General features: G+C 58.9%; 1 protein-coding gene across 3 annotated transcripts in view; it reads left to right on the plus strand.

Moving 5' to 3' along the window:
* The first annotated feature begins 345 nt into the window (after positions 1–345).
* The window catches only part of LOC133206913 (zinc finger protein 385C-like), a 57,605-nt gene continuing 35,892 nt past the window's right edge, over positions 346–22,058 (plus strand). The window contains exon 1 of one of the 3 annotated variants that reach the window (XM_061343240.1): positions 346–459. In XM_061343240.1, coding sequence (XP_061199224.1) covers positions 423–459 — 37 coding nt within the window. In that variant the 5' untranslated portion in view covers positions 346–422. Of the gene's footprint in view, positions 460–13,784; positions 13,888–22,058 lie in introns of those variants that run through there. The other 2 variants (XM_061343241.1, XM_061343236.1) reach the window with 2 other exon arrangements.

Here is a 22,058-nt window from a genome sequence, read left to right on the forward strand (position 1 = left end):
TGGGCATCTCTGTGCCCTGAAAGTGGGGCTTCCCTCCCTCCCAGCCCCGCTGGGTCACCCTCACTGACACCCCCTGCCCCAACCCCCTGGGAACGGCCTGGGGTGGCTCTGCGGGGTCCCCCCTCCGGCAGCAGCCCTGCCTCGGCCGGGGCACGCGGTACCAAGGGGGTACAAGGCGGGTCCGTCCTGTCCCCACCGTGTTCCCCCCCCCCCCGGGACCCCGCTCAGCCTCGGTGCGCGCCGCCGCGGTTCCCCCCTCCCACCCCGAACGGGCGCACGGCGCTGGAGGGGGAGTGTGTGTGTGTGTGTGTGGGAAACGCGGCGACGCGCGCGCTGCCTTCATCCCCCCCTTCCTCCTCCTCTTCCTCCTCCTCCTCCCGGGAGCGCGCTCGCCGAGCCGGGAGCGAGCAGCCGGCGGGAGGATGCTGCAAACGGCGGCGGAGCCGGGCGGCTGGGCAGGTAGGGCGGGCGGCGCGGGGGGGTCCGGGGGGGGCCTCGGTACCGCCGCTCCTCCAGCGAGCACCGCGGGGCCGGGAGAGTTGCGGCAGCAGCGAAGTTGTCGGGAGGGGAGGGATGCTCTTGGAGGGGGGGTGCCCGCGGAGCAGGGAGAAGGGCCCGGTACCCGCTCGGGGGATGCTCGGGTCCCGGCTGCGCAGCGCCGAGCACCGGGGCGGGGGAGGCCGGTCCCGCTGCCTCCCCCCGCCCCCCCGGGAGGTGTCGGGGCAGGAAGGAAACTTCTTGGGACGAACTTCGACGAGGCCCCATTGTCCTTCCCACGCTGGTCGGGACCCCCGTGGGTGCGCGGCCGGTGCTGGTGGCCCCAAGGTGCCTGCGCCACCGGGGTGCACAGCGTGTGCTCCCCACGGGCCTGCGGTGTTTGCCAGGTTGCGACCGTGGCCGTGGGCCTCGCCGGGGCCCCACCGGGCTGCTGAGGGTGTTGGGGTGCACCATGCACCCGGCGTGTCCCACAGCCCTGCAGCAGGGCCCCCCACGGCTGCTCACGTCCCTTGCCTTGGTGCAGGCACGGGGAGGTTTGTGTTAGAAATGGAGCTGAGGCTCCCTGGCTGCCTCCACAAGCGGTCTGTGGCTTTGGAAGAAAAGGACTTTTGATTGAAGCCTCCCGAAAGCACTTTCTGTTGGTGACTGGGGCAGCGAGGGCTGTGTCTTGGGGTGGCTGCAGCCCGGTGCCCTTCGCCTGGCATGCACGGATCAGGAGTCAACATGGATCCAGAGGCAGCATCCTCACCCTGCGCACCGCCCGCTCTTCCCTCCGCTCCCCAAGGCGCTTTGCTCTGCACTTGGAGCAGCAGCGAGCTGTTGCTCAGGAGTTGTGCACGGGGTGGGGTAGGGCTGGAGCGAGCACGGCGGTCCTGGCGAACAGGACGTGCCTGTGCCTGCCCTTGATGGCAGGGGCAGGGCTGCGAGCTCCCATCGCACTGGATGTGCATGTGGGAAACCAACTTCTCGGATGGGATCTGCACTGCCTGGCACGTGCGGCTGCTCCGTGTTTTCAGGGGCAAACCTTGCAGCTGGGCATGACTCTGCATGAAGGTAAGGAGGTCCCGGGCGCAGCTTTGCACTCCCAGAGCCTGGAAGGGGCTTCTGTGTTAATTCATGGGTTAGGGGTTAGCTCACTGGTTTGAAGGGGATCAAAACCGGTGCTGTGGCCGCTGCTGCTCGAGCTGCCTGCTCCTGTGAGGGCTGGATGTGCCCGTGAGTCCTGTGCAAGCCGGCAGCACCCCTGCCCTTGGCATTCCCAATGGGACACAAGGCAGGAGCAGGCATCGCGCGCTCAGCACTGAGCAAAAGTCATCTTCATCACCGTGTTAAAGTCATCCTCATCACCATCGTTGTGAGGGGTGTCTGAGCGGAGAGCTGGGGCGGTCTGTGGGAGCTGCTGTGCCTGCATGTGGGGGCCTGGAAACAGCATCAATGGGCAGTGCTGCTGGATGTGACTGCCTGAGAATAAACGAGGCTCTATCACCCAACACAAAATCAAACCTACCCCTGTGGACTTGGGGGTGTTTGAAGTGGCTGCAGGTGTTTTCCAATGGAGCATCCAGCCCCGCGTTGGCTTCTTGGCTGGAGAGCTCCATGGGGACAGGAGGAGCTGGTCCCTCGGTAGGTGCCAGGGTGACTCTGTTGGGGAGAACCTCTCCTGCTATGTGTGGAGTTCAGAGCCAGGCTGGTGCTAACGTGTGTGTGGGGTGAGTCTGCCTCATGTGGTCAGACCGACTCATAGAGTCCTGCTCGGGTCTGCCAGCCCCAGCACATCCCCCTGCAACCTCCTGCTGTGTATCCCCCAGGGTCAGTGCTGGGGCCAATGTTCCCAATGGAGCCTGGAGTAAAACCCCAGCACAGTGGTTCCAGGAGCTCACCCGGCTGTGGCCATCCCACAAAACCACTCCCCAAGCACAGTCCCAGCATCCTTGAGCATCATCCAGTGGCTGCAAAGGAACCCTGGTGTTGGGCCTGTGATTTGCTGTGTCCCTGCAGATGTTCCTCTTGCACTGGCTTTTATCTGGCATTTCTGGGCTGATCTACGTCTTCCTACAAGTGCACTGTCAGCCTGCTGCTGAACAAACAGGGACCTTTGCACAGAGGCTCTCAAAGTCAAGCACTGAACATGTTAATCGGGTTGCTTGACACTGTTGAATTTCCAGGGCTGGAAGCACGGGGCAATCTCCGACACGTGCGAGACTGAAACATCAGAGGAGCAGAGAGCCCTTCTCTGAGTAACACGTCCCATCAAGCTGCTTCTCTTGTTTCCCCGCTCCATTGGGGCTGCTGTTTGTTCTGATCCCAGAGCCTGTGGTTCTGCAGCCCTTTAATCATTGCTGGGGAGAATAAAACTGCAAAGCCGTGTGCCCGGGGCAGGGTACCGGAGCCCAGGAGGGTCTGTTTGTCAATTTACAGACAGTATCATGATGTACAAAGGCTGTTTCGTAGTCTGAGAATGCCTCTGAAATCGTGCTGTAATTTATGTGTCAGGAAGCCCATCAAGGGCTGTATCTGGGCTCTCAAGGAAATCCAGGCTGCGGCTGCATGGTAACAAGGGCTCGGTTTTAAGTAGAACCACAACAAGTACAGGCTGTAAAAGGGAACCTGGAGCTGCTCTGGCACAGGACGTGCAGGAAGGGTCCTTGGTTTCCCATGGGATGCTCGCCTGGTGTTCCTGTGGCACGCCATGGGGGCAGGGCTGTGTCTTTTGGAGGTGTTAGGATGCTCTTGATGTTCTTCTATGGCCTGGCTGGGGCTATGGGGCTTCTTCACAGGGGCTGCAGGCAGGGGAGCATCCTCCTGCTCTCAGAGGGGTCATTTATGGATGGAGTCAGGGCTTTTCCCTCAACCCCACCACTTTTCCCCCTGCAACGTCACAGCCTTTCCCCAGAATGAGTACCCAGGGGCTGGTGGCAGCTCCATGGGGCCACCGAGCCCTTCCCTTGGGGTTTGAAGCCCTTGGGGCTGCAGGACCCGGCTGGGGTGAGCCTGAGCTGAGTCAGGGCTGCTGGGCTGGGGCAGCAGCTCGGCCCTCAACACAGACCAAAGAGATTGGGGATGCTCTGGATCAGGAATGCTCCCGAGTCGTGATTTTCCCTGCCCTCATTATGGAGATTATTTTAATGAGCTGATAACAAAAATCACTTGGTAATTGCAAGGGGAAACGTCCTGAGGTTGAGTCCTAACCCCTGCCTGGCTCTGCCTGAGGACCGGAGCTGCTCCCGCTGCGCCAGCCTCTGTGAAGGCAGCAGCAGCTGATGCCAGGGTGCCAAGCATCCCTGTGCAAGGTGCTGGGCTCCTTGGGCCAGCAGGGCTGACCCCGGCAGGATTAAACCAACCCAGGGTCTGCTCTGCTTGGCTCTGAGGCCAGGCTGTGCCAGGCACTTGGTTTCCAGTTGGGGTATTTCTGGCTCTGACGTCTGGCCGCTGGCTCCAGCAGCGGATGAAGGAGCTGTTGGATGTGGGGTGGGTTTTGTCAGTGCAAGGCTGCTTGCGGAGGCTGCTTCTCAGCTTCCTTTCAGCTCCCAGTGCTTTAAGACCTCAGCTGCCTTTGAGCTGGGGAGCGCACTGCAGCCCATTGGGCAGGAGCAGGGGGTCACATCGTTGTGGAACCATGGGGCAAAGGCCAGGAGCCTTTAGGGGTGAGTTTTTGCCTTTATGTGTTGGAGCAGGAGGGATGTGGCACCAGGGACCTGGGCCTTGCTGGTGTTGCTGCCCTGGCAGGGGCTCCCTGGATCCTACCAAGCCCAGGGACATGTGGCAGTGATGCCAATGGCCACCAATGGTGGCTACTGGAAACCAGTGCTCCAGCGTGGGACCCCGACCCACTTGGCTTATGGTAGAGGGATGGAGCTGGACAGGTCATCCTGGCTGCGTGAGTGAGGTGCAGCATCCACAGGGATTCCTGGTCTCAACGCATTCAAGCTTTCTGCTCCCGGCAACACTGAGCAGAGCTTTGGCATTTGGTCCCCACATGGCTCTGCTTCAGTAATTCCCGGTGAATCCAGGCTCTAATTCCTAGGGATGGATTTTCTGCCAGAATTCCTACCATATTAATGGAGAAATAACTGAAGGCTTTGTGCTGCTCCCTCATCCAGCACCATCGCTGCTGCTGCTGCACCTTCCTTGCCTGCTCTGCAGGTCACAGAGACAGGAAAAAGAGGAATGGTTCCTGGGAATTGCTATCTTTAAAACCAAGAAGCCTGCTCTGGGTGCCAGGGCTGGCACAGAGGATGCGATGCTCCCACTGGGGATGCTGATGGCGCTGGGATGGTTGGTTTTGGGAAGAGGAACACCTGCAGCCCAATGGGGCTGGCTCCTCCATGCTGGATTTTGGGGGTTTTGGGGGTTTTGTCCCATTTGCTGTTCTTGTTTGTAATCTGCTCCCCTTGCCCTGCCCTGGCCCCATGCTGTAGGGGACGGATCCATCCCAGTGCCGCTGTTGATCTTGGTCAGGAGCGCTGCTGCTTTGCATCCCTTTGAAGCACCTCAGCACAGAGCCCGTCTGTGCGCTGGGGCCTGGAGCTCCCTCTGAGGAGCCCTGAAACAGCTTCAGGGAAGAATCCCATCAAAATCCCGCACAAGGGAAGCTTGTTCCGGAGCAGGCAGGAGCCGGGGGTGCCACGGAGCAGGATGGGGGGACAAGACCTGGCTCCTGCCCCCCCGGCAGCAGAGTCCTGCCCATCGCTTCCATCGCACGCAAGGGCAGAGCCTATAAATAACCCAGCTCCGAGGTTGGGAGCAGTATTAGGAACTCTCCAGGCTTATTTTTCAGCGCTGTTATGAAAGGGCTTGAGCGGATTAAAGCGTGCCCGGATTAATGCGTGCTCCGGAAGGCGCAGAGTGCGGGAAGGGCAGCGCTGCCGCCCCGTGAATGTGGTGCTGGGCTCACTGGGGCTCTCTGTGCTCCGTGGGGCTGTGACTGGTGGGGCAGGGAGGGACACGGCAGCAGCCACTGTGTTTCCAGCCCCTGGCTCACCCGCTGGGCACCTCAGGCAGCAAGTCTTCATAGAACCATAGCATCCCAGCCTGGTTTGGGATGAAGGGACCTTAAAGCTCATCCAGTCCCAACCCCCTGCCATGGGCAGGGACACCTTCCACTAGAGCAGCTTGCTCCAAGCCCCTGGCCTTGAGGTTTCACAGCTCAATGTCAAAGTCCTGTCCTCTCCGGTTTCCAGGGGAGGCGATTAGCCAACAGGCAGCAGAGCAATGTAATGAGTGTGACGAATGAGCAAGCCAGTCGTGGTACAGGGCATGCTGTGCCCTCGGAGGAGCTTTTCCACTACGAAGGACTTGGGCAAATCCTCTTTGCCGAGGAAGGCGATGGCTGCACGGGGGAGATGCTGGCAGAAGGCACAATCCCCCCCAGTGATCCAGGGACCAGTCGCTGCTGCTGGATGAAGCAGCTTGCTCTTCTCCCACCAGTTGCAGGGAGCCTGACTCCTCTGCAGCTCCAGCTGGAGATAACACTGGATGTGAAGCAATGGAGATAACACTGGATGTGAAGTGATGGAGATAACACTGGATGTGGAGTGGTGGAGATAGCACTGGATGTGGAGTGATGGAGGTAACACTGGATGCGAAGTGATGGTGATAACACTGGATGTGAAGTGGTGGAGATAACACTGGATGTGAAGTGGTGGAGATAACAATGGATGTGAAGCCATGGAGATAACACTGGATGTGGAGTGATGGAGGTAACACCGGATGTGAAGTGATGGAGAAAACATTGGATGTGGAGTGATGGTGATAACACTGGATGTGAAGCGATGGAGATAACACTGGATGTGAAGTGGCGGAGATAGCACTGGATGTGGAGTGATGGAGGTAACACTGGATGTGAAGTGATGGTGATAACACTGGATGTGAAGTGGTGGAGATAACACTGGATGTGAAGTGGTGGAGATAACAATGGATGTGAAGCCATGGAGATAACACTGGATGTGGAGTGATGGAGGTAACACCGGATGTGAAGTGATGGAGAAAACATTGGATGTGGAGTGATGGTGATAACACTGGATGTGAAGTGATGGAGATAACACTGGATGTGAAGTGTGGAGATAACACTGGATGTGAAGTGATGGAGATAACACTGGATGTGAAGTGATGGAGATAACACTGGATGTGAAGTGGTGGAGATAACACCGGATGTGAAGTGATGGAGAAAACATTGGATGTGGAGTGATGGGGATAACACTGGATGTGAAGTGGTGGAGATAACACTGGATGTGAAGCGATGGAGATAACACTGGATGTGAAGTGATGGAGATAACACTGGATGTGAAGTGATGGAGATAACACTGGATGTGAAGCCATGGAGATAACACTGGATGTGAAGTGATGGAGATAACACTGGATGTGAAGCCATGGAGATAACACTGGATGTGAAGTGTGGAGATAACACTGGATGTGAAGTGATGGAGATAACACTGGATGTGAAGTGATGGAGATAACACTGGATGTGAAGTGGTGGAGATAACACTGGATGTGAAGCCATGGAGATAACACTGGATGTGAAGGGATGGAGATAAGTGATGGAGATAACAGCAGCCCCCTGCTGGTCTGCGGGGTCAGGGCAGCACTGCCCCAGGTCTCTTTCATCAGGAGCACCAAGCCCCATACCACTGTAGGACAATCCATGGGCACTCCCAGAGCCCTCTGCCCAATGTCAAGGCAGGGGCCAGGATTTCTGCCTCCTTCACCTGCTGACAAGGCACTGGAAAAGGGAGGATGAAGTAAGATCTTCTGCGTAGGGATTAAACCGGGGCCCTTGGCTGTATTTATAGAAGGTTCAGAAGTAAATCCATCCTCAGACTGAATAAATATTTTGCTCAGGCAGGCGCGATCTTCAGTTCATCTGTCTTGGAAAGACTTAAGTGAGAGGGGAATTGATTTTCTTCAGCTTGAACAAGGCAAGCAGCTCTCAAACAGAGATAGATGCTGAAGTCCCGTTATCAGCTGAAATGGGAAAGCAGCTGGGAAATCATTAAAGAGAAAGTGAAAACGAAGCTGCTTTAGGGAGGCTGCAATTCCCCATCCATCATCCCTGGCACTGCCACCCCCGAGGGCTGCTTTGGGGCTGTGGGTCCAACCCCATTTCATGCTGGGTGACTGCCATGAGCTCCAGCAACTCCCCAGAGGTGATGGGAGTGACTGGCACTGGTCGCACTGGTGCAGGGCCAGTGGCCCTGTGCTGGAGAGGTGGCAGTGCTGGGATGGAGGGGGATCAGTGGAGATGCAGTGGTGGTACAAGGATGTCAGCCTCGGGTGCTGACACCACCAGGCACGGAGCCACCTGGGGCTGGGCCCAGCTCTCTCTATGTCAGGCTTTAGTGCTTGGATGGCTGTGGCTGTGATGTGCTGTGAGGACGAGCAATTCCGGATGCATCCCTGTGTCCATCCCCATCCTGCTGGGATGCGGCCCTTGGGCTCCCTGGTGCTGCCAGGGCAGGCCGGTGTCCCCGCACTGCTGCTGCTGGTGGCATGGGCAGGGGTTGTCCCCGCTCGTTGCGCAGCAGAATCCCAGCTCTGAGAGCTTGTTAATTCAAGCCGGCACCCGGGGTTTCCAACAGCAGTTACTGCTAAGACATGAGCTTAGTGCTTTGCTCTTGACAAAAGCTGCTGCCGGGGGAGCTCCAGCGTGGCGTGAACCAAGCAGCGAGCGCTGCCTGCGCCTCCCCCTAAGCAGAGCTGCAGCATTCCCCGTTCCTTTCCCCGGGTCATAAAGGAAGCAATCAAAGGCAGAATTAAGACAAGGCAAAGCCCTTGGCAGCGCTGCCTGATCTCTCCCCCCTGTTTTCCAGGGCAGAACCGCACCAAGCGCTGCACTCGCCGCCCTGCGCAGGGGGGATGCCCGGTGCTGGACACGGGTGGCAGCGCTGGCAGGGCCAGGGGAGGGTTCTGCTGCTCGAGCTCCGTCCGCCCCGCGCTAAAAAAAGCCCCGAGATGAGCAAAATTATCCGCTGAGTCACTAATCACTCACCGCTGCTTTAGTCACCAGCTCCCGCGCGCGGGGGGACGTTGGCTGCTGAGGGGGCACAAACGGGCTTGTCATGACGTTAAATGGATGTGGCCAAAAGGAAGAGCTGCTGCTGCTGCTGACACCAGCTGGATCCTGAGGCTCTGCAGCCGCCGGAGCAGCTCAATTAGGGATGATTCCTAATGAAACCTTTGATGAATTGCGCCCGCCTGCGAGGGATGCTCCCCATGGAGGCCTTGCCCTTGTCCCATGGCAGCGCGGGTCACTGCATCCCATTCTCTGCCCCTCTCCATGGGCATCGTGGCTCCTGCTTGAGGATGAGCTGCTTCTCCGTGGGGTGCTGGCGTGGTGGGAGCACCCCTGCTCGGGAAGGGGTGCTGGGGGTTGGAGCTGTGGTTGGGTGAGCACAGTGGAGGCACATCTGAGATCCTGGGACTTGGGAAAGCGAAGATGCTCCAGCGTGGGGATGCTCCATCCCCTCCTGCTCCCCCTCTTACCCAGTACCAGCAGGCACCTTCTGCTGTGGGCCACAGCACCCTTTGCAATGCCATCTGCCCCAGGGCATCCTGGATGAGGAAGAGGGGTTATGGCTCAGGTGTCCATAAGTTTGCAGCTGCAAACAGAGGGATGGATGCTGGCAGAGGGATGCTCTGCTGGGGGGGGCCTGGTGGGTGTCACATTGCTGGAGCTTCCAGCCAGAAATAGCTCCATGCACAGCCCCGCTTCCAGGGAGCCTGTGGGAGCGTGGCATCAGCTGCTCCATCCCAGGAAGAGGTTGGCTCTTTGCGGGGGTGTGATTGCTGCAGGCAAGAAAGGAGCTGGGGGCAGCCCCGAGTCTGCAAATCTCGGTCTGTGTGTGTGGGGCAGGGGCCTCTCTGGGTTTGGTGTGAAACAGCGCAGGATTGGGCCATGGATGGGCCCTTAATCTGCTGGTGCGGTGCTGCCTGGGCTGGACAGGACCGGCTGGCTCAGTGGGTCTCTGGTCCTGCAGCCCCCCCCAGCCTCAGTGGGAGGGCAGGCACAGGATGCTCGTGGCTGGGTACCATGTGGCATCTCTGCTGCACATCTGGCCCAGTGCTGGACCAGGCTGTCCCCATCGCCGCTGTGCTCTGACCTGCCCCACACCAGCATCCTCCCCATCCCAGACAGTCCCGAGCCTCCCCGTGTCCAACACGAGAGGCTCTTTTAGCCGAGTAACCACCGTGCCAGAGCCAAGCGCCTGTGAAAGGGCCTGTCTCAGAGCAGGAAGGAGCCATAAAGGGCCTATTTATGTCGCTGGCTCCTCGCAATGTTTTCAGACGCAGCCCTCGCATGTTTTCATAGCAGCAACGCCTCCAGCTCTCGCCAGCTGCCAGCAGAGACGAGCCTTTCGCTGCTGTCCTCCGCTCGCATCCCCATGTGCCAGGGCTCTGCGTGGCCGTGGTCGGTGCTGGGCCAGTGCTGGGCTTGGTGGGGTGGGCATGGGGCACGGGCACTGCAGGGCTGGCTGCATGGCACAGGGCTGGCTGCACGGCATGGGGATGGATGCACAGCATGGGGCTGAATGCATGGCATGGGGATAGCTGCATGACATTGGGATGGCTGCAAGGCACATGGCTGGACGCATGGCACAAGGCTGGCTGCATGGCATGGGATTGGATTCATGGCATGGGGATTGATGCATGGCACGGGGAGGGATGCATGGCACAGGGCTGGCATGCTGTGTGGTGCTCCTGGCTTAGTGAGCATCTGGGCAGGGCCACAGGGCTAAGCCAGTGCAGGGCATGTGTGCAGGGGGCGAAGCGAGGAGCCCTTTCCCTGACCTCCTCTGCCCCTCTGGCTCCCCCATCCACCTGGGAGCAGCTCTGATGATGGGCTAGCTGGCTGCTGGGGTTCCTGTTGGGCAGCATGGTCCAGAGGCAGCCGCAGGACCGTGCCTTGGCTGCTTCCAGCAGTCCCGTCTGTGATGGTGGCACTGTGCCACCCATGGACACGCTGAGGCCCTTGGCATGGATGGGCTGCGTTGTGCATCCTATGAGGTGGCCTTGCCAGCACCTCTGCCCAGGCCACCTTGCCACCGTGTTTCCCATTGCCTGGAATTTGCTGGCGGGCAGTGCTGGACACGGGCCACTGGAGGAGCGGCAGCTCCCAAGCTCTGCCCTGGGAATGCCCATGGGGAAGAACCGGCCTCTCCTCCAGCCATGGTTCATCAGCTGCCCAGCCCTGCCAGCCCTCTGCATCAGGCACCATGCAGTGACAGTGCTGCAGCGATCCAGTGCCACATGTGCCACGCAGCGTGGGAGGCAGAGGAGGGAGGAGGAAGATCTTTCCCCTTCAATGCTAACGCAGGAGGGAGGCAGGAGCCTGGTGCTGTGGCTTGTATGGGGCTGAGCGAGGCTTCTGTGGGCACCCCCAGCACCCTGAGGATGCTGGAGCTGCTTGAGCGCTGTCCTGGCTGTGAGGCAGTGGTGGGCTCCTTGTCCCCTTTGGGACCCAGAGCACCCAGGGCTGAAGTGGGAAAGGAGATGGGCAGGATTTCATGGAGTGCGAGGGCACATCCCATCACCGGTCCCTCCGCCAGCACCAGCCGAGCCTGAGGTGGGCCCTGACCTTGTGCTGCTACAAACCCCCCTGGAGCCCCCTGTGCCATGACCCATCTGCAGCACGTACCCCGCAGGGCTCTGTGCGCCCAGCCCCTGTCCGTGTGTTTTCCATGGCTGGGAAACAAGCAACTTTTCACGAGTCCCTGTAGGAATTCCTTTGGAGCAGGGGAGCTGAGCCGCTTGTTACATCCCACTGACGGTGCTGCCCAAACACTCGAGCTGCCTCCCGCGCTGCCAACACTCGCTGCCTTCTGCCCTCCTCAGAGCAAAGGTCCCTGGGTTTAACTGGGCACACGCGCTGCTCTCCCGGCACAGTGGCCTCTGCCATAGCTCAGGGTGCTCACGCTGCAGGGACTGGGTTCCCGCAGCAGCATCCCGGTACTGCAAAGCCAGGAGTGAGTCTGGAGATACGGGAGAGCTCAAACCAGGATACAGGGAGGAGGTGATGAAATGAGGCCACGCTTAGCACTGAACTGATTAAACCCAAGCTCTAAAACTCTTTTCCTTCTGTCCTCTAGCCAGCAAGCAGCACAGAACTTCATTAGTCCATATCCAGGAGACACTGAAAGACATGGACAATTAATTATCATCTGTCCTGTTTAATTTCCCTGCCTGTCAGAGACGGCTTCCCAGCGGTTCACAGGCCAGTCAGTGGCTGAGGATGAACTGAGGCTGGGAGCCAGCTCTTCTGCAGCGCAGCTCCTGCTGCTGTGGCCCTGTGATGGGACCCTTGGACCCCCATTGCTCTTGGGGTCCCTGGGCTGTGGGCTTGAGGCTGTTTGGGTTCGATGACTGGAAGGACCCCAGGCGCTCCCACAAGCCAACGTGTGCCCCATTGGTGGTGATGGGCTGAATGTGACTGCTCGCCTGGCCCCTGCTGCCGGAGGGAGCTCTGGAGGGGTTTGGTGACACCTCAACATTGCCATAGCGAATAAAGGGTTCCAAACAGGAATCTGCAGATGGGGCATTCCCATAGCTAAATGCTGGCTGTGAGGCTCCTCTCTAGCCCAGGCATGAGGCTGGGGCTGATGCAGAGCGAGGGATGGTTTTGAACCCTGGTTCCTGTCCCTTCTCCTCCCGCAGCTCCAGTTCCATCGTTCCATCCATCCAGTTCCATTGCCTTCCTCAGACGCATCCTCCCCGCCCGCCTCAGACCCAGTTGCTCTGAGGAAGCCTTCCTCCCAAGCTTCTTTCCTAAGCCATGCTAAGCACAGGCTTTGATTTGCTCTCCTGCTCCTTTCTTCCTTTCTCTTCTCTTTCATCCCTCCCACCCCAAATGGAGAAATCCTTTTGATCATGCTGGGCTCAGGCTCTGTAACAAGCATCCCTGTTTGTGTTGTGGGGCTGTCAGCGTGATAACATGACAACGCGTCTCCTCATCGTCTCACAATGAATTATTTCTTCCACTCTTTCTCTGGACCATCTCCGGGATCAATTACCTCTTCCAGTGTTAGCAGATGGGCTCATCAACCAGTGGAGCATCCTTAAACTCTTAAGATTTAGCCGGTCGCTGCGGCTCAACCGAGGCTGCAGCAAAGTGTTTGTGCAGGGAATTGTCAGGCTGGCCTGAAAGCAAATTGCTTTGCCAATTTATTCCCTTTCCCGTGCTCTTAAAGGGATGCTGTCACGTTAAATATGGAACTGCCAAGCGCAGGCATTAAAAAATCATGGCTCGCCCCATTTTCCTTCCTCCCACTCAAAATCCGAAGCAAACAATAAATTCGGGCTCCTTTTGACTTGTCACCTGCTCCCAGCTGGAGGCGCCTTTCCAAGCTCTTTCAGGAGCTTGGGGAACTTCAGCTCCACGACAAGCGCTGCAGATCTGGGCCAGAGCGTGCTGCTCAGGCAGCTCCTCGCCAGGGGAAGCCCAGCTCCATCCCTTGCCTCCATGTGCAGGGTAGACCTGGCAGCAGCCCCAGTGCCGCAGCACTCAGGGAACCTTTCGTTCCCGCTGAGCCCTGTCCTCCCCTTATTTACCCTTGATCCATCATCACCGTCCTCAAGTGCGATCCTGCTGCCTGCACTCTGTGTCCCGTCTGCTGTGACTAATGCAGAAAATCCTTCTCCAGCCTTTAACTTTCCAAGCACTTTCACAGGGACCTTACTGGCAGTGGGTTTGGTGTATTGTGACAAACTCTCGTTTTTAGGGTGTTTTCATGCTTCAGTAGGGAAGTAACTCAGGTCAGAACTGAACAACCTCGCAGTGATTCCTGTCACACCTATTGGAGAGACCTGCCTGACAACAGGTTTGATTTGGGGCTGGGGGGGGGGGGGGGTGTGTGTGTTTTAGAATCATAGAATAGTTGGGTTGGGAAGGACCTTAAGATCCTCCAGTTCCAACCCCCTGCCATGGGCAGGGACACCTCGCTCTGAACCATATCACCCAAGGCTCTGTTCAACCTGGCCTTGAACACTGCCAGGGATGGAGCATTCACAACCTCCCTGGGCACCCATTCCAGTGCCTCAGCACCCTCACAGGAAAGAATTTCCTCCTTATATCCAGTATAAACTTCCCCTGTTTCAGTTTTAACCCATCACCCCTTGTCCTGTCATTACAGTCCCTAATGAAGAGTCCCTCCCCAGCATCCCTATAGGCCTCCTCCGCTTTTCTCCTCCCTGCTCTGGGGAACCTCAGTGTTCACAGCTGTGGGGTGGGAGCCACAGGGCAGCTCCAGCTGGGATCAGTTTGGGAGGGCTATAAGAAGGGGAAGGGCAGAGCTGTAGGGGTTTGGGAGGAGTATCCTGCTCAGTGGCCCTGTATCCTGGTATCCATCCCCATACAGGGGTCCATTTGCCCTCCTCCAGCCTGGCCCGTGTGATGCTCTGGTAGGTCCTGATGTGCTGTTTCATTCTGGGGGGTCCGGGCCTGTGGTGAAATTGCTTTGGCTTCTGTGGTGTTTGGTGCAGCTCCCTCTGGAGCTAAAGCTCTCCTGAGTGACAGCAGGGAGAGCCGCTGTCAGGACAGGGGTGTTTTGATCCCGGTGGTTAAAATACCCGTGGCATATGGTCATGGGAGGTTCAGAAGGCAGAAGTAATGCAAAGTGTCCTGCCAGCCTTAACTTCTTAATGAAAACAGCTTCCAGAGCTGTGCTTCATGGTCGGCATTTACTTATTTACTGACCCCCTGCAGGGGCTCTGGGGCCTCCTCCAGATTGGGTGTTTGGTGACTTGAATTTTAATAAAGCACTGGGCTTACTTTGATGGACTGACCCAAAGTGCTACATGGATTTAAACAGCTCCTGTTGCAAATATCTTTATTTGATACCCCTGCAATGACTGCATTTCAAATGTCACTTGCTTAGCACTATGAAATATTTAATTTAGGCTGTAATACAGTAGCCTGCAAGAGCCCCGGCTTAAATTGGAGGTCTCCTGTGTCAGCCAGCAGCTATCCACAGCCATGCTCAAAAGCCCCTTTCTGCCCCCAAAGCTCCTGATGCAGATGTGGGTGTGAGGGCGCTGGATGCTGCATTCACTGCAGGTCTGTGCTGTGCCCCCAGCTCGTCACTGTCCCCCAGCTCTGCCCTCACAGCTCTAAGGGCATTCAGCCACAGTGGGAGCAGCGCTGGCTGCTGCTCTCTGAATGGGGATGTTTGATGTCAGATGTGATCATCTGAGTCCTGCACGTGTGGCAAATCGTCTTCTCCAGGAGCTTGGTTGTGCAGCTTCAGCGAGGGGGCCGGAGGTGCTGCTGGGGCTCAGAGCCCTCCCTGTGCCATGATGTGGTTCCTGCCTGGTGTTGTCCAAGAGGAAATTGTGGTGAGGGCAGGGTTGGGATCAGGGCAAGGTATGCCTCCAGCAGCACACGAGGGACGGTGCATGCAGGGACCTCAATAGCAAACCCACGTGTGGTGTCACCCCATCCATGGGTGCCAGGAGGGTTGGGGCTCTGCTGGGGTGCCAGAAGCCAGCTTTGTGCCACAGGAGATGCTGCCACATTACACATGGTGCCTGGGTTTGATTCTGGGGTGGGGGGGTTGGAAACAACCCCCCCCCCCCCCGTTTGTCACGAGCAGGAGGAGGAGCAGCTCGGCCAAAGCTGCATCAGGTTGCGCTGCTCGGGTCTATTTTAAGGGGTGAGCGGCACGGCTGGTGGTGTCTGACACCGTCAGAGCACGGGGCACATGCCCCTGCCTCCCCATAGCTCGGCAAAGCTGCCTGGTTTAGTCCTTCCCTGCTGTCACGCTGCACATCCCCACCTCGGCAGCTCCTCCCTGTGCCCGCGGTGATGCCCAGGAGCAGCTCGGCCCTGGTGCTCTGCCACTGCTTTGTGCCCTCCTTGAGTTTTGGCATCGTGTGAGGGATTGCTGGGAGCGGGTTTGGTGCATGGGTGGCTGCACCCAGGGCAGGCGCAGCCTTGTCCCGCTGCGGGTTTGCCATAGGTGCCTCTCCCCTGGTTTTTTGTGCTGATCCCAAGAAACCTGAAGGATCTTGGGATCCATTGGGATGATGAGCGCCTGCCCGTGTTTGCTTTGCTTTGTTCCCTACTGCTACTGGGAGCCCCTGGGGGGGGACACAGGACCTGGCTGTGGCATGTGCCCAGGGCAGCGTGCTCACCACCTCATTTATCACCCTCAAAGGACAGAGCCCATGTCTCATTACCCCTGTTTGGTCCCTGCTGGAGCTGATTCATTACCACGTTGCTGACGCGGCGTTGGAAGCTCCGGGATTGCAGCACCTTGGGATGGGAGCTACGAGGCGCTTCCCAGGCTTTGCTTCCTGGGGCATGTTCTCTGCAGCCTTGTTCCCTCCACGGCCTCTCCGTCAGTTCGGGTTTTCGCTGTCCTGGCGGTTTGGGAGCCGGGCTCAGATCTGCTGATTCAGGGGACACGTCCCTGCCGTGTCAGTGATCTCTGATGTGCCAGAGGACGGGCACAGCAGCACTGCTGTGTCTGTGCGCTGCTCTCTGTCTGTCCCTGGTGCTGCAGGATGTCCCCATTGCCCTTCAGTGTGGGAGTGGGGCTGAGGGGGTCTCAGGGGGCATCGGAGGGTAAGAGCCAGCCTGGGCATTTGGAGGGCTCAGCCCCGTGGTCTGAGGTTGGTCTGAGTGCCCTGGTCCCTGTGCCATGAGCCAGCCTGAGGTCCTGAGCTCTGTGGGAGGGCTGGCTCACGTTAATCCTTGCTCTGGTTTATGGACTGATTCCCAAATGTGCCTCACTCTGGCGTTAGTGGAGCATATGCTGGGACTGGGGGGACAGGGCAGAAGGGGTCTGATTTGATGGCACATCATGAAATGCTGAAAGCGAAACAGGCATGGCCAGGGCCCTCAGTCTGTGGTGTGCCTGTGTCCGCATCTTGTGATGCTGTAGGGTCCAGCGGGTGCCTTTCATCCCGGGGGCAGAGCATCCCTGTGCTCGCTGCCGCCCGGGCTGGTTGCATTTGCATCCCTCCGCCAGTTTCCGTATGGATCCGCACGGGGAATGCTCTGGGTGTGCCCACAGGAGCTGCCCCATCCCCTTGGCCATCAGCAGAGCCCGCTCTTGGCTCCTCCAGCGCTGCCTCCTGCCAGCGGCGCCCGCTCGGGGCTGCCGGGGCTGCCGGCTCCCTGCCGCAGGCTGCTGCTGAGGCTGAGTGAGCGGCGATCGCCCCGCTCTTGAAGCGCTCCTTGAAACATGAGACCCGCGTTGGAAGCGCTCCGGGTGTAGGAGCGCCCGGGCGCGCTGAGCCCCGCACACGGGCAGGAGCCGGCGCGGTGGTGGCCAAGGGCAGAGCTCGGCGCTCCCGGTGCCAGGTAAGAGCGTCCCTGCGGAGGCACCGGCCGCTGCCTCTCGCCATTGCTCTGGCCTGGACCCGGCCGGGGTGGGGGGGCTGGAAGCTGCTCTATGCGAGCAGGGATGGTGCTGCCCCCCAACCGCCGGGCTCCTCTGCGCCCCATGGAGCTCCGTGGGGGCTCGGGAGGGTTGCTTGGTCCCCGGTGCACATCCCTGCCTGGCCCCTGCGTGCGGTTGTGATGCGATCACGGAGCTCCTCCAGAGCTCAAGCGGCTCCTCCGCTCAGAGCCTGCCCCGAGCTGGGGAGAGCTCTTGGCTCATTTGCTCGTTCAAGGCGCTTTTAACGGGGCCGTGCTGCCAGCTCTAACAGCGAGTTCCATTGGGAAGGTTCAGAGCACGGCCGGGATGAGGTGCAGTGATTCCAGGTGCACTCGGGCCTGGGGCTGTGGCGTTTACTGGCTTTCCTGCGGCTCCTTCAAATGAGTGCGTTGCTCGAGGGGTTTAAGGGAGTTTTGTGGCAGCTGCTGGTGATTTTCATACTAAATCTTCTACTTGTGTGGCTTTGATTTCCTACTGCGCTCAAACAGAGCTGAGGAAAACAGATTCAGTTATGGAATCATGTGAACCCCCATCAGATTGCCTGGGTTTAGGTTTCTTGCTCTCTTAGCAAGTCCCTCTGAAGTTCAGGTTCAGGTTGTAGCTTCCCTGGTTCCACAGTGACGAATGGGACAGATCTTCAGGTCAGCAGTTTTGATGCCAGTTCAGCTCTGTGGTGAAGGTGGTTTTACCTGAGTGGAGGCTGTGGTCCTGCCTGTTGGGTCTTTGTGTTCAGGCCCAATAAAAGACCCTCGGGATGGGGTACGGGTCAGTGCCAGCAGCAGGAGGGAGCCAAGAGGGTGGTACTGGGGGAACACCCCCAGGAATAGCTCCATCAGCACGGACACCTCTGGCTGGGCTGTGTTTAACCACGCTCCCTGCGCCCAGGTTTGGTCCATCCTCAGGTTATCTGGAGTGTCAGAATTGAGGCAAAGAACCCAACGGCCATCAAACCCCCTCACTCTTTGGGGTTTTGTAACTTAGAACCCTGCTGTCCTGGTGACTTAGCTCATGCCTTTGCTCTGTGCTTTTCTGGGTGGGATCTATTTCCTGGGCTAAAAAGCAGCTCTTTGGAGGTTTGGGGGGGCCCAGCATGGAGGGAGGGTGGCTGTGAGACCTCTGCCACATGTCCTGAGCTCCAGCTCCTCCTTTGCATGCTGAGGGTGCATAAATGTGTCAGCAGGCTGCAGATGGCCGCTGGCATCGCCTGCACTAACCCCCTTGCTCCTCCTGGCTGGTCTCAGAGGCTGCTGTTGCCTGCAAGCTCCTGGCAGAGCCACCCAGCACAAGGTGGCCAACTGTGGCATGGGCACCGTTCCGGTCACTGTGATGTGACCATGCCTTGCTGCAGGAGTGAGGGATGCTCAGTGTGGTGATGTGGTGTGTGGGCACAGAGCTGCTCTGCAGTGCCTGCATCCTGCGTGGGAAGTCATAGAATCATGGAATGGGTTGGTTGGAAGGGAACTTAAAGCTCCTCCAGCTCCAACCCCTGCCACGGGCAGGGACCCCTTCCACTGGAGCAGCTTGCTCCAAGCCCCTGTGTCCAACCTGGCCTTGAGCACTGCCAGGGATGGGGCAGCCACAGCTTCTCTGGGCACCCTGTGCCAGCGCCTCAGCACCCTCACAGGGAAGAGCTTCTGCCTAAGAGCTCAGCTCAGTCTCCCCTCGGGCAGGTTCAAGCCATTCCCCTTGGCCTGTCCCTACAGGCCCTTGTCCCAAGCCCCCCTCCAGGTTTCCTGCAGCCCCTTTAGGCACTGGAGCTGCTCTCAGGTCTCCCCTTCAGGAGCCTTCTCCTCTCCAGGCTGCCCCAGCCCAGCTCTCTCAGCCTGGCTCCAGGGCAGAGCTGCTCCATGCCCTCCTCTGGACTTCAGCTGAGCTTGGTTTGCATTTGGGAACTGAAGCACAGGATGCCCCTCAGTGACGTGGTTTAGTGGTGGATGTGGCAGTGCTGGGATAAAGGTTGAACTTGGTGATCTTAAAGGTCTTTTCCAAGCTGGCTGATTCTAGGCTTCTATGCTGGGAGTGACAGGGATGAGGGGACAGCAATCCCACAATCCAGTTCTTATTCCAAGTGATCACAATCAATAAAAGCAGTGAGAATGAGCAGGGGAATGTCCCTTGGACACGGAGATGGGAGCGCTGCAGCCCTGGGCTGGGCTGTGTGTGTCTGCAGGGTGTGTGGGGCTAGGGGCTGCACTGGGTGCCGGTGGGCAGCATGTCCTGGCTGTGCTGTGGTGGGAGCTGGGTGCTTTGGTGCAGCGCTCCCCAGTGCTGCGACACCGAAGCTGCTGTGACCTTCTTTTATTTCAGAGAGATCTGGACATCTGTCATGAGCTTTTCACACCCAGCAGGAGCCTTTCACCCCTTTAGGCCGGTGGCGGGGCCTCCGAGCAAAGGGCAGCAAATAGTGCAGGTGGATGGGCATCATGGGGCTATTGGGGCTGATGGGCAAGGGGCAGCTCAGCCCACTGCTACCCCAATGGAAGCCCTTTGGGAAGACCCCCAAAGCACAGGGTTGCTCCATGGGGAAGATAAATGCTTGGCTTCATCAGCCCTGGGGTGGGCTGTGGTGACCCTGTGCTTTGTGCTGGCTTTGACTCGGAGCACTTGAGTCCCCTTGGGAGGGTCGGTGTGGGGTCACTTACCCTTCACAGGGGCACAGTGAAGGGTAACAGCCCCCCAAAAGATCCTCAGTGTTTCGAAAAGGCCAAACCTGCCCCATAGGAGGTATTGGTCAGGGAGCCGTGTGCTGCCACACGTGCTGTGGCTGGTCCGGCCCCATCCATGTGCCTGACACCTGAGAAGCAGAACAGGAGCAGCAGAAACCAAGTGAATGAGACGAGCGTGCCATCAGGACAGGCCCTTGAGACGCTGCAACGGGAGCTGCTGCCGAATCAAAGCAGCAGCAGTTCCTCTTCATGGGATGGGGGAGACTTTTGGGATGCTTTGTCCACATAATGTTCCAATTTTAGCTCTGCATCCCGGGATGCGATTGCTTTATAAATACCCGGGGAGGGGGAGGATGCCAAGGGCAGCCGGGGACCTGCCTCCACTGGCCTGTCCCCACCAGCGCTCCACATGTCCCGCTGCGTCCCCGGGCTCTGTTTCACATTCCCAGTGCTCATCACCTCCCGGATCTGCTTTCCAGCTGCTCTGCTAATGGTTATTCTGGTAAAGGCCCTCTCTGGGGTCCCGCAGGGCTCCTGCCCATTGAGTGCCACCAGGCATCGATCGCTGTGAGTTTTGGGGAAGGACCATGGTGATGTGGTGTGTTGGATGGGGCGTTTCTGCCCAGCTCATTGCTCCCTGTGAAGGATGGCTCCATCCTGCCGCTGTGCCAGCCCCGAGTGTGCTGAGCTCGGGAAGGTTCATCTCAACAGCATCAGCTGGGCTTTGGAATTAAAATGTAGGGGGGAAATTGAGCATTTCATGGCTTTTAATTGCTTGTTTCCAGCACAAGGGAAGTGCATTTCCTTCTGTTTTCATTGAGAAGTGAAGCTGGAGCTTCAGGAAGCATCCCGAGGGCTCCAGGGTTAACAGGTACCAGAGGGCTTCATGCAGAGTCCAGGCTCCCAAATCCTTCTGCCGAAAAGCGAATTTACTTAATTTTAATGGAAAACTTCTTTTAGTTTTGCTGCTTTGTATTTTATCCGGTGATGCACGAGTTTAGGGGGTCATTGTTAACATTTTGGGCCCATCGTGGAGTGATTTAGACTGGAAGGGACTCTTGGGGGTTGGTTGTGGGTCCTGCTCCCTCCTCACATGCGAGCGCCCTCCTTGGGCAAGGGTGATGTGAATCCCTTCAGGAGATGGGGCAAGCGCTGCTGTGGGGTGGTGGGACCGCAGGGTGCCGCTGGGCTGGCTCCGGGCCCCTCCAGCGCTGCAGGTCCCGGCTTCTGCCTCCGTCTCAATTAACAGCTCATGGAAAATCCTTCCCGTGCGTTTTGCTAAATATAACCACGGAGGAGCCGCTCGTTGTCACCTCCGGGGCTGGGATGAGCGAGGCGGCGCTGGAGCCTCGGAGTGCACCGGGACCGCCGCGCTCGGGGTAGGTGGGAAGGGAAGGGAAGGACCCGCAGCCCCCAGAGCCGCTCCCCCCGCGCCGTGGTCCCGGTGCTCGGAGCGGGGCCGGCCCGGTGGCCGCGGGACCCACGCGTGGGAACGGGCGCGGAGCCTCTGCGCCCCCGCGGGGCCGCGGCCGGGGCTGCAGGGGCCGGGTGCGGGTCCTGGGCTGAGCCCGGTGGCTTTCGGCCCCCCCGAGAGCTCCGTTCTGCAGCAGGATGGGTGCTGGGTGCGCTGAGCCCCTCCGCAGGGCGCCTGTGGGAGCCGGGGTTGCTTCCTGGGGGGCTCAGGTTGTGATGGGTGGTACCCGAGGCTGCTGGGTGAGGTGTCCGGGGTGATGCTGTGCATTGCATGACCAGAGCCTCTGGTTTGGTCCCTAATGCCCGAGCAGGGCCTGCGCATCCTTCCTGAGGATGCCAGGGACACGTCTGGGGCCTGTCTGGCCACCCACAGCCACCCCAATGCCCCACTCCTGGCCCCTCGGGGTGTCTGGGTGCCGCGTGCCTCTGTGTGTGTGTAAGCAGCAGCTGCCAGCTCCAAGGTGGTAACTGGATCACAGCGCTCGGGTGACCTTCGCGCCTCTCCGAGGCTGTTCTGGATGTCCCTGGGCAGCAGGGACAGGGTGTCTGCAAGGCAAGGGCCACAGGGGCGGTGTCACTGGCTGACCCCAGCCCCTCTGTGGGGAAGGGCATCCCTGTGTGGGTCTGGGGCTGCAGAGCCCCGCATTCAGCACAGGCACCCACCTAACACAGGGGAGAGTGCTTGCATCCACAGTGGGGATGGGCTGGGGGGGACAAAGCAGCACCTAAGTCCCTCCTATTGAGTTTCTTGCCAGCAGAGGTGGTTGCCATCCCAGCTCTGTCTCGGGCCGACCTACGGTGATGTCCAGGAGTGAACAGAAAGACTTTGACACAAGGAGTGTCCTCTGGTGCTAGAAACTTGGAACAAACGGGTTATTCCCTGCTCCAGCACCGACCTCCTGGGAGTGCTGCTGCTCATGTCATCTGCCTTAGTGCAATCCGTTGCAGTGATGCAGATGCTCAGGGAGGTCCCCCCAGCTCAGGCACCCCGCAGTGCGCAGCCCGTGCTGGCCCCTGTTCCCATCCCTCTGTGCTCACGGCGGGTCTG

The sequence above is a fragment of the Neopsephotus bourkii genome, unplaced genomic scaffold (assembly GCF_033783945.1).
Source record: "Neopsephotus bourkii isolate Nb327-2 ecotype Australia unplaced genomic scaffold, CSIRO-AGI_Nbou_v1 NB_1821, whole genome shotgun sequence".
NCBI classification, from domain to species: Eukaryota; Metazoa; Chordata; class Aves; order Psittaciformes; family Psittacidae; genus Neopsephotus; species Neopsephotus bourkii.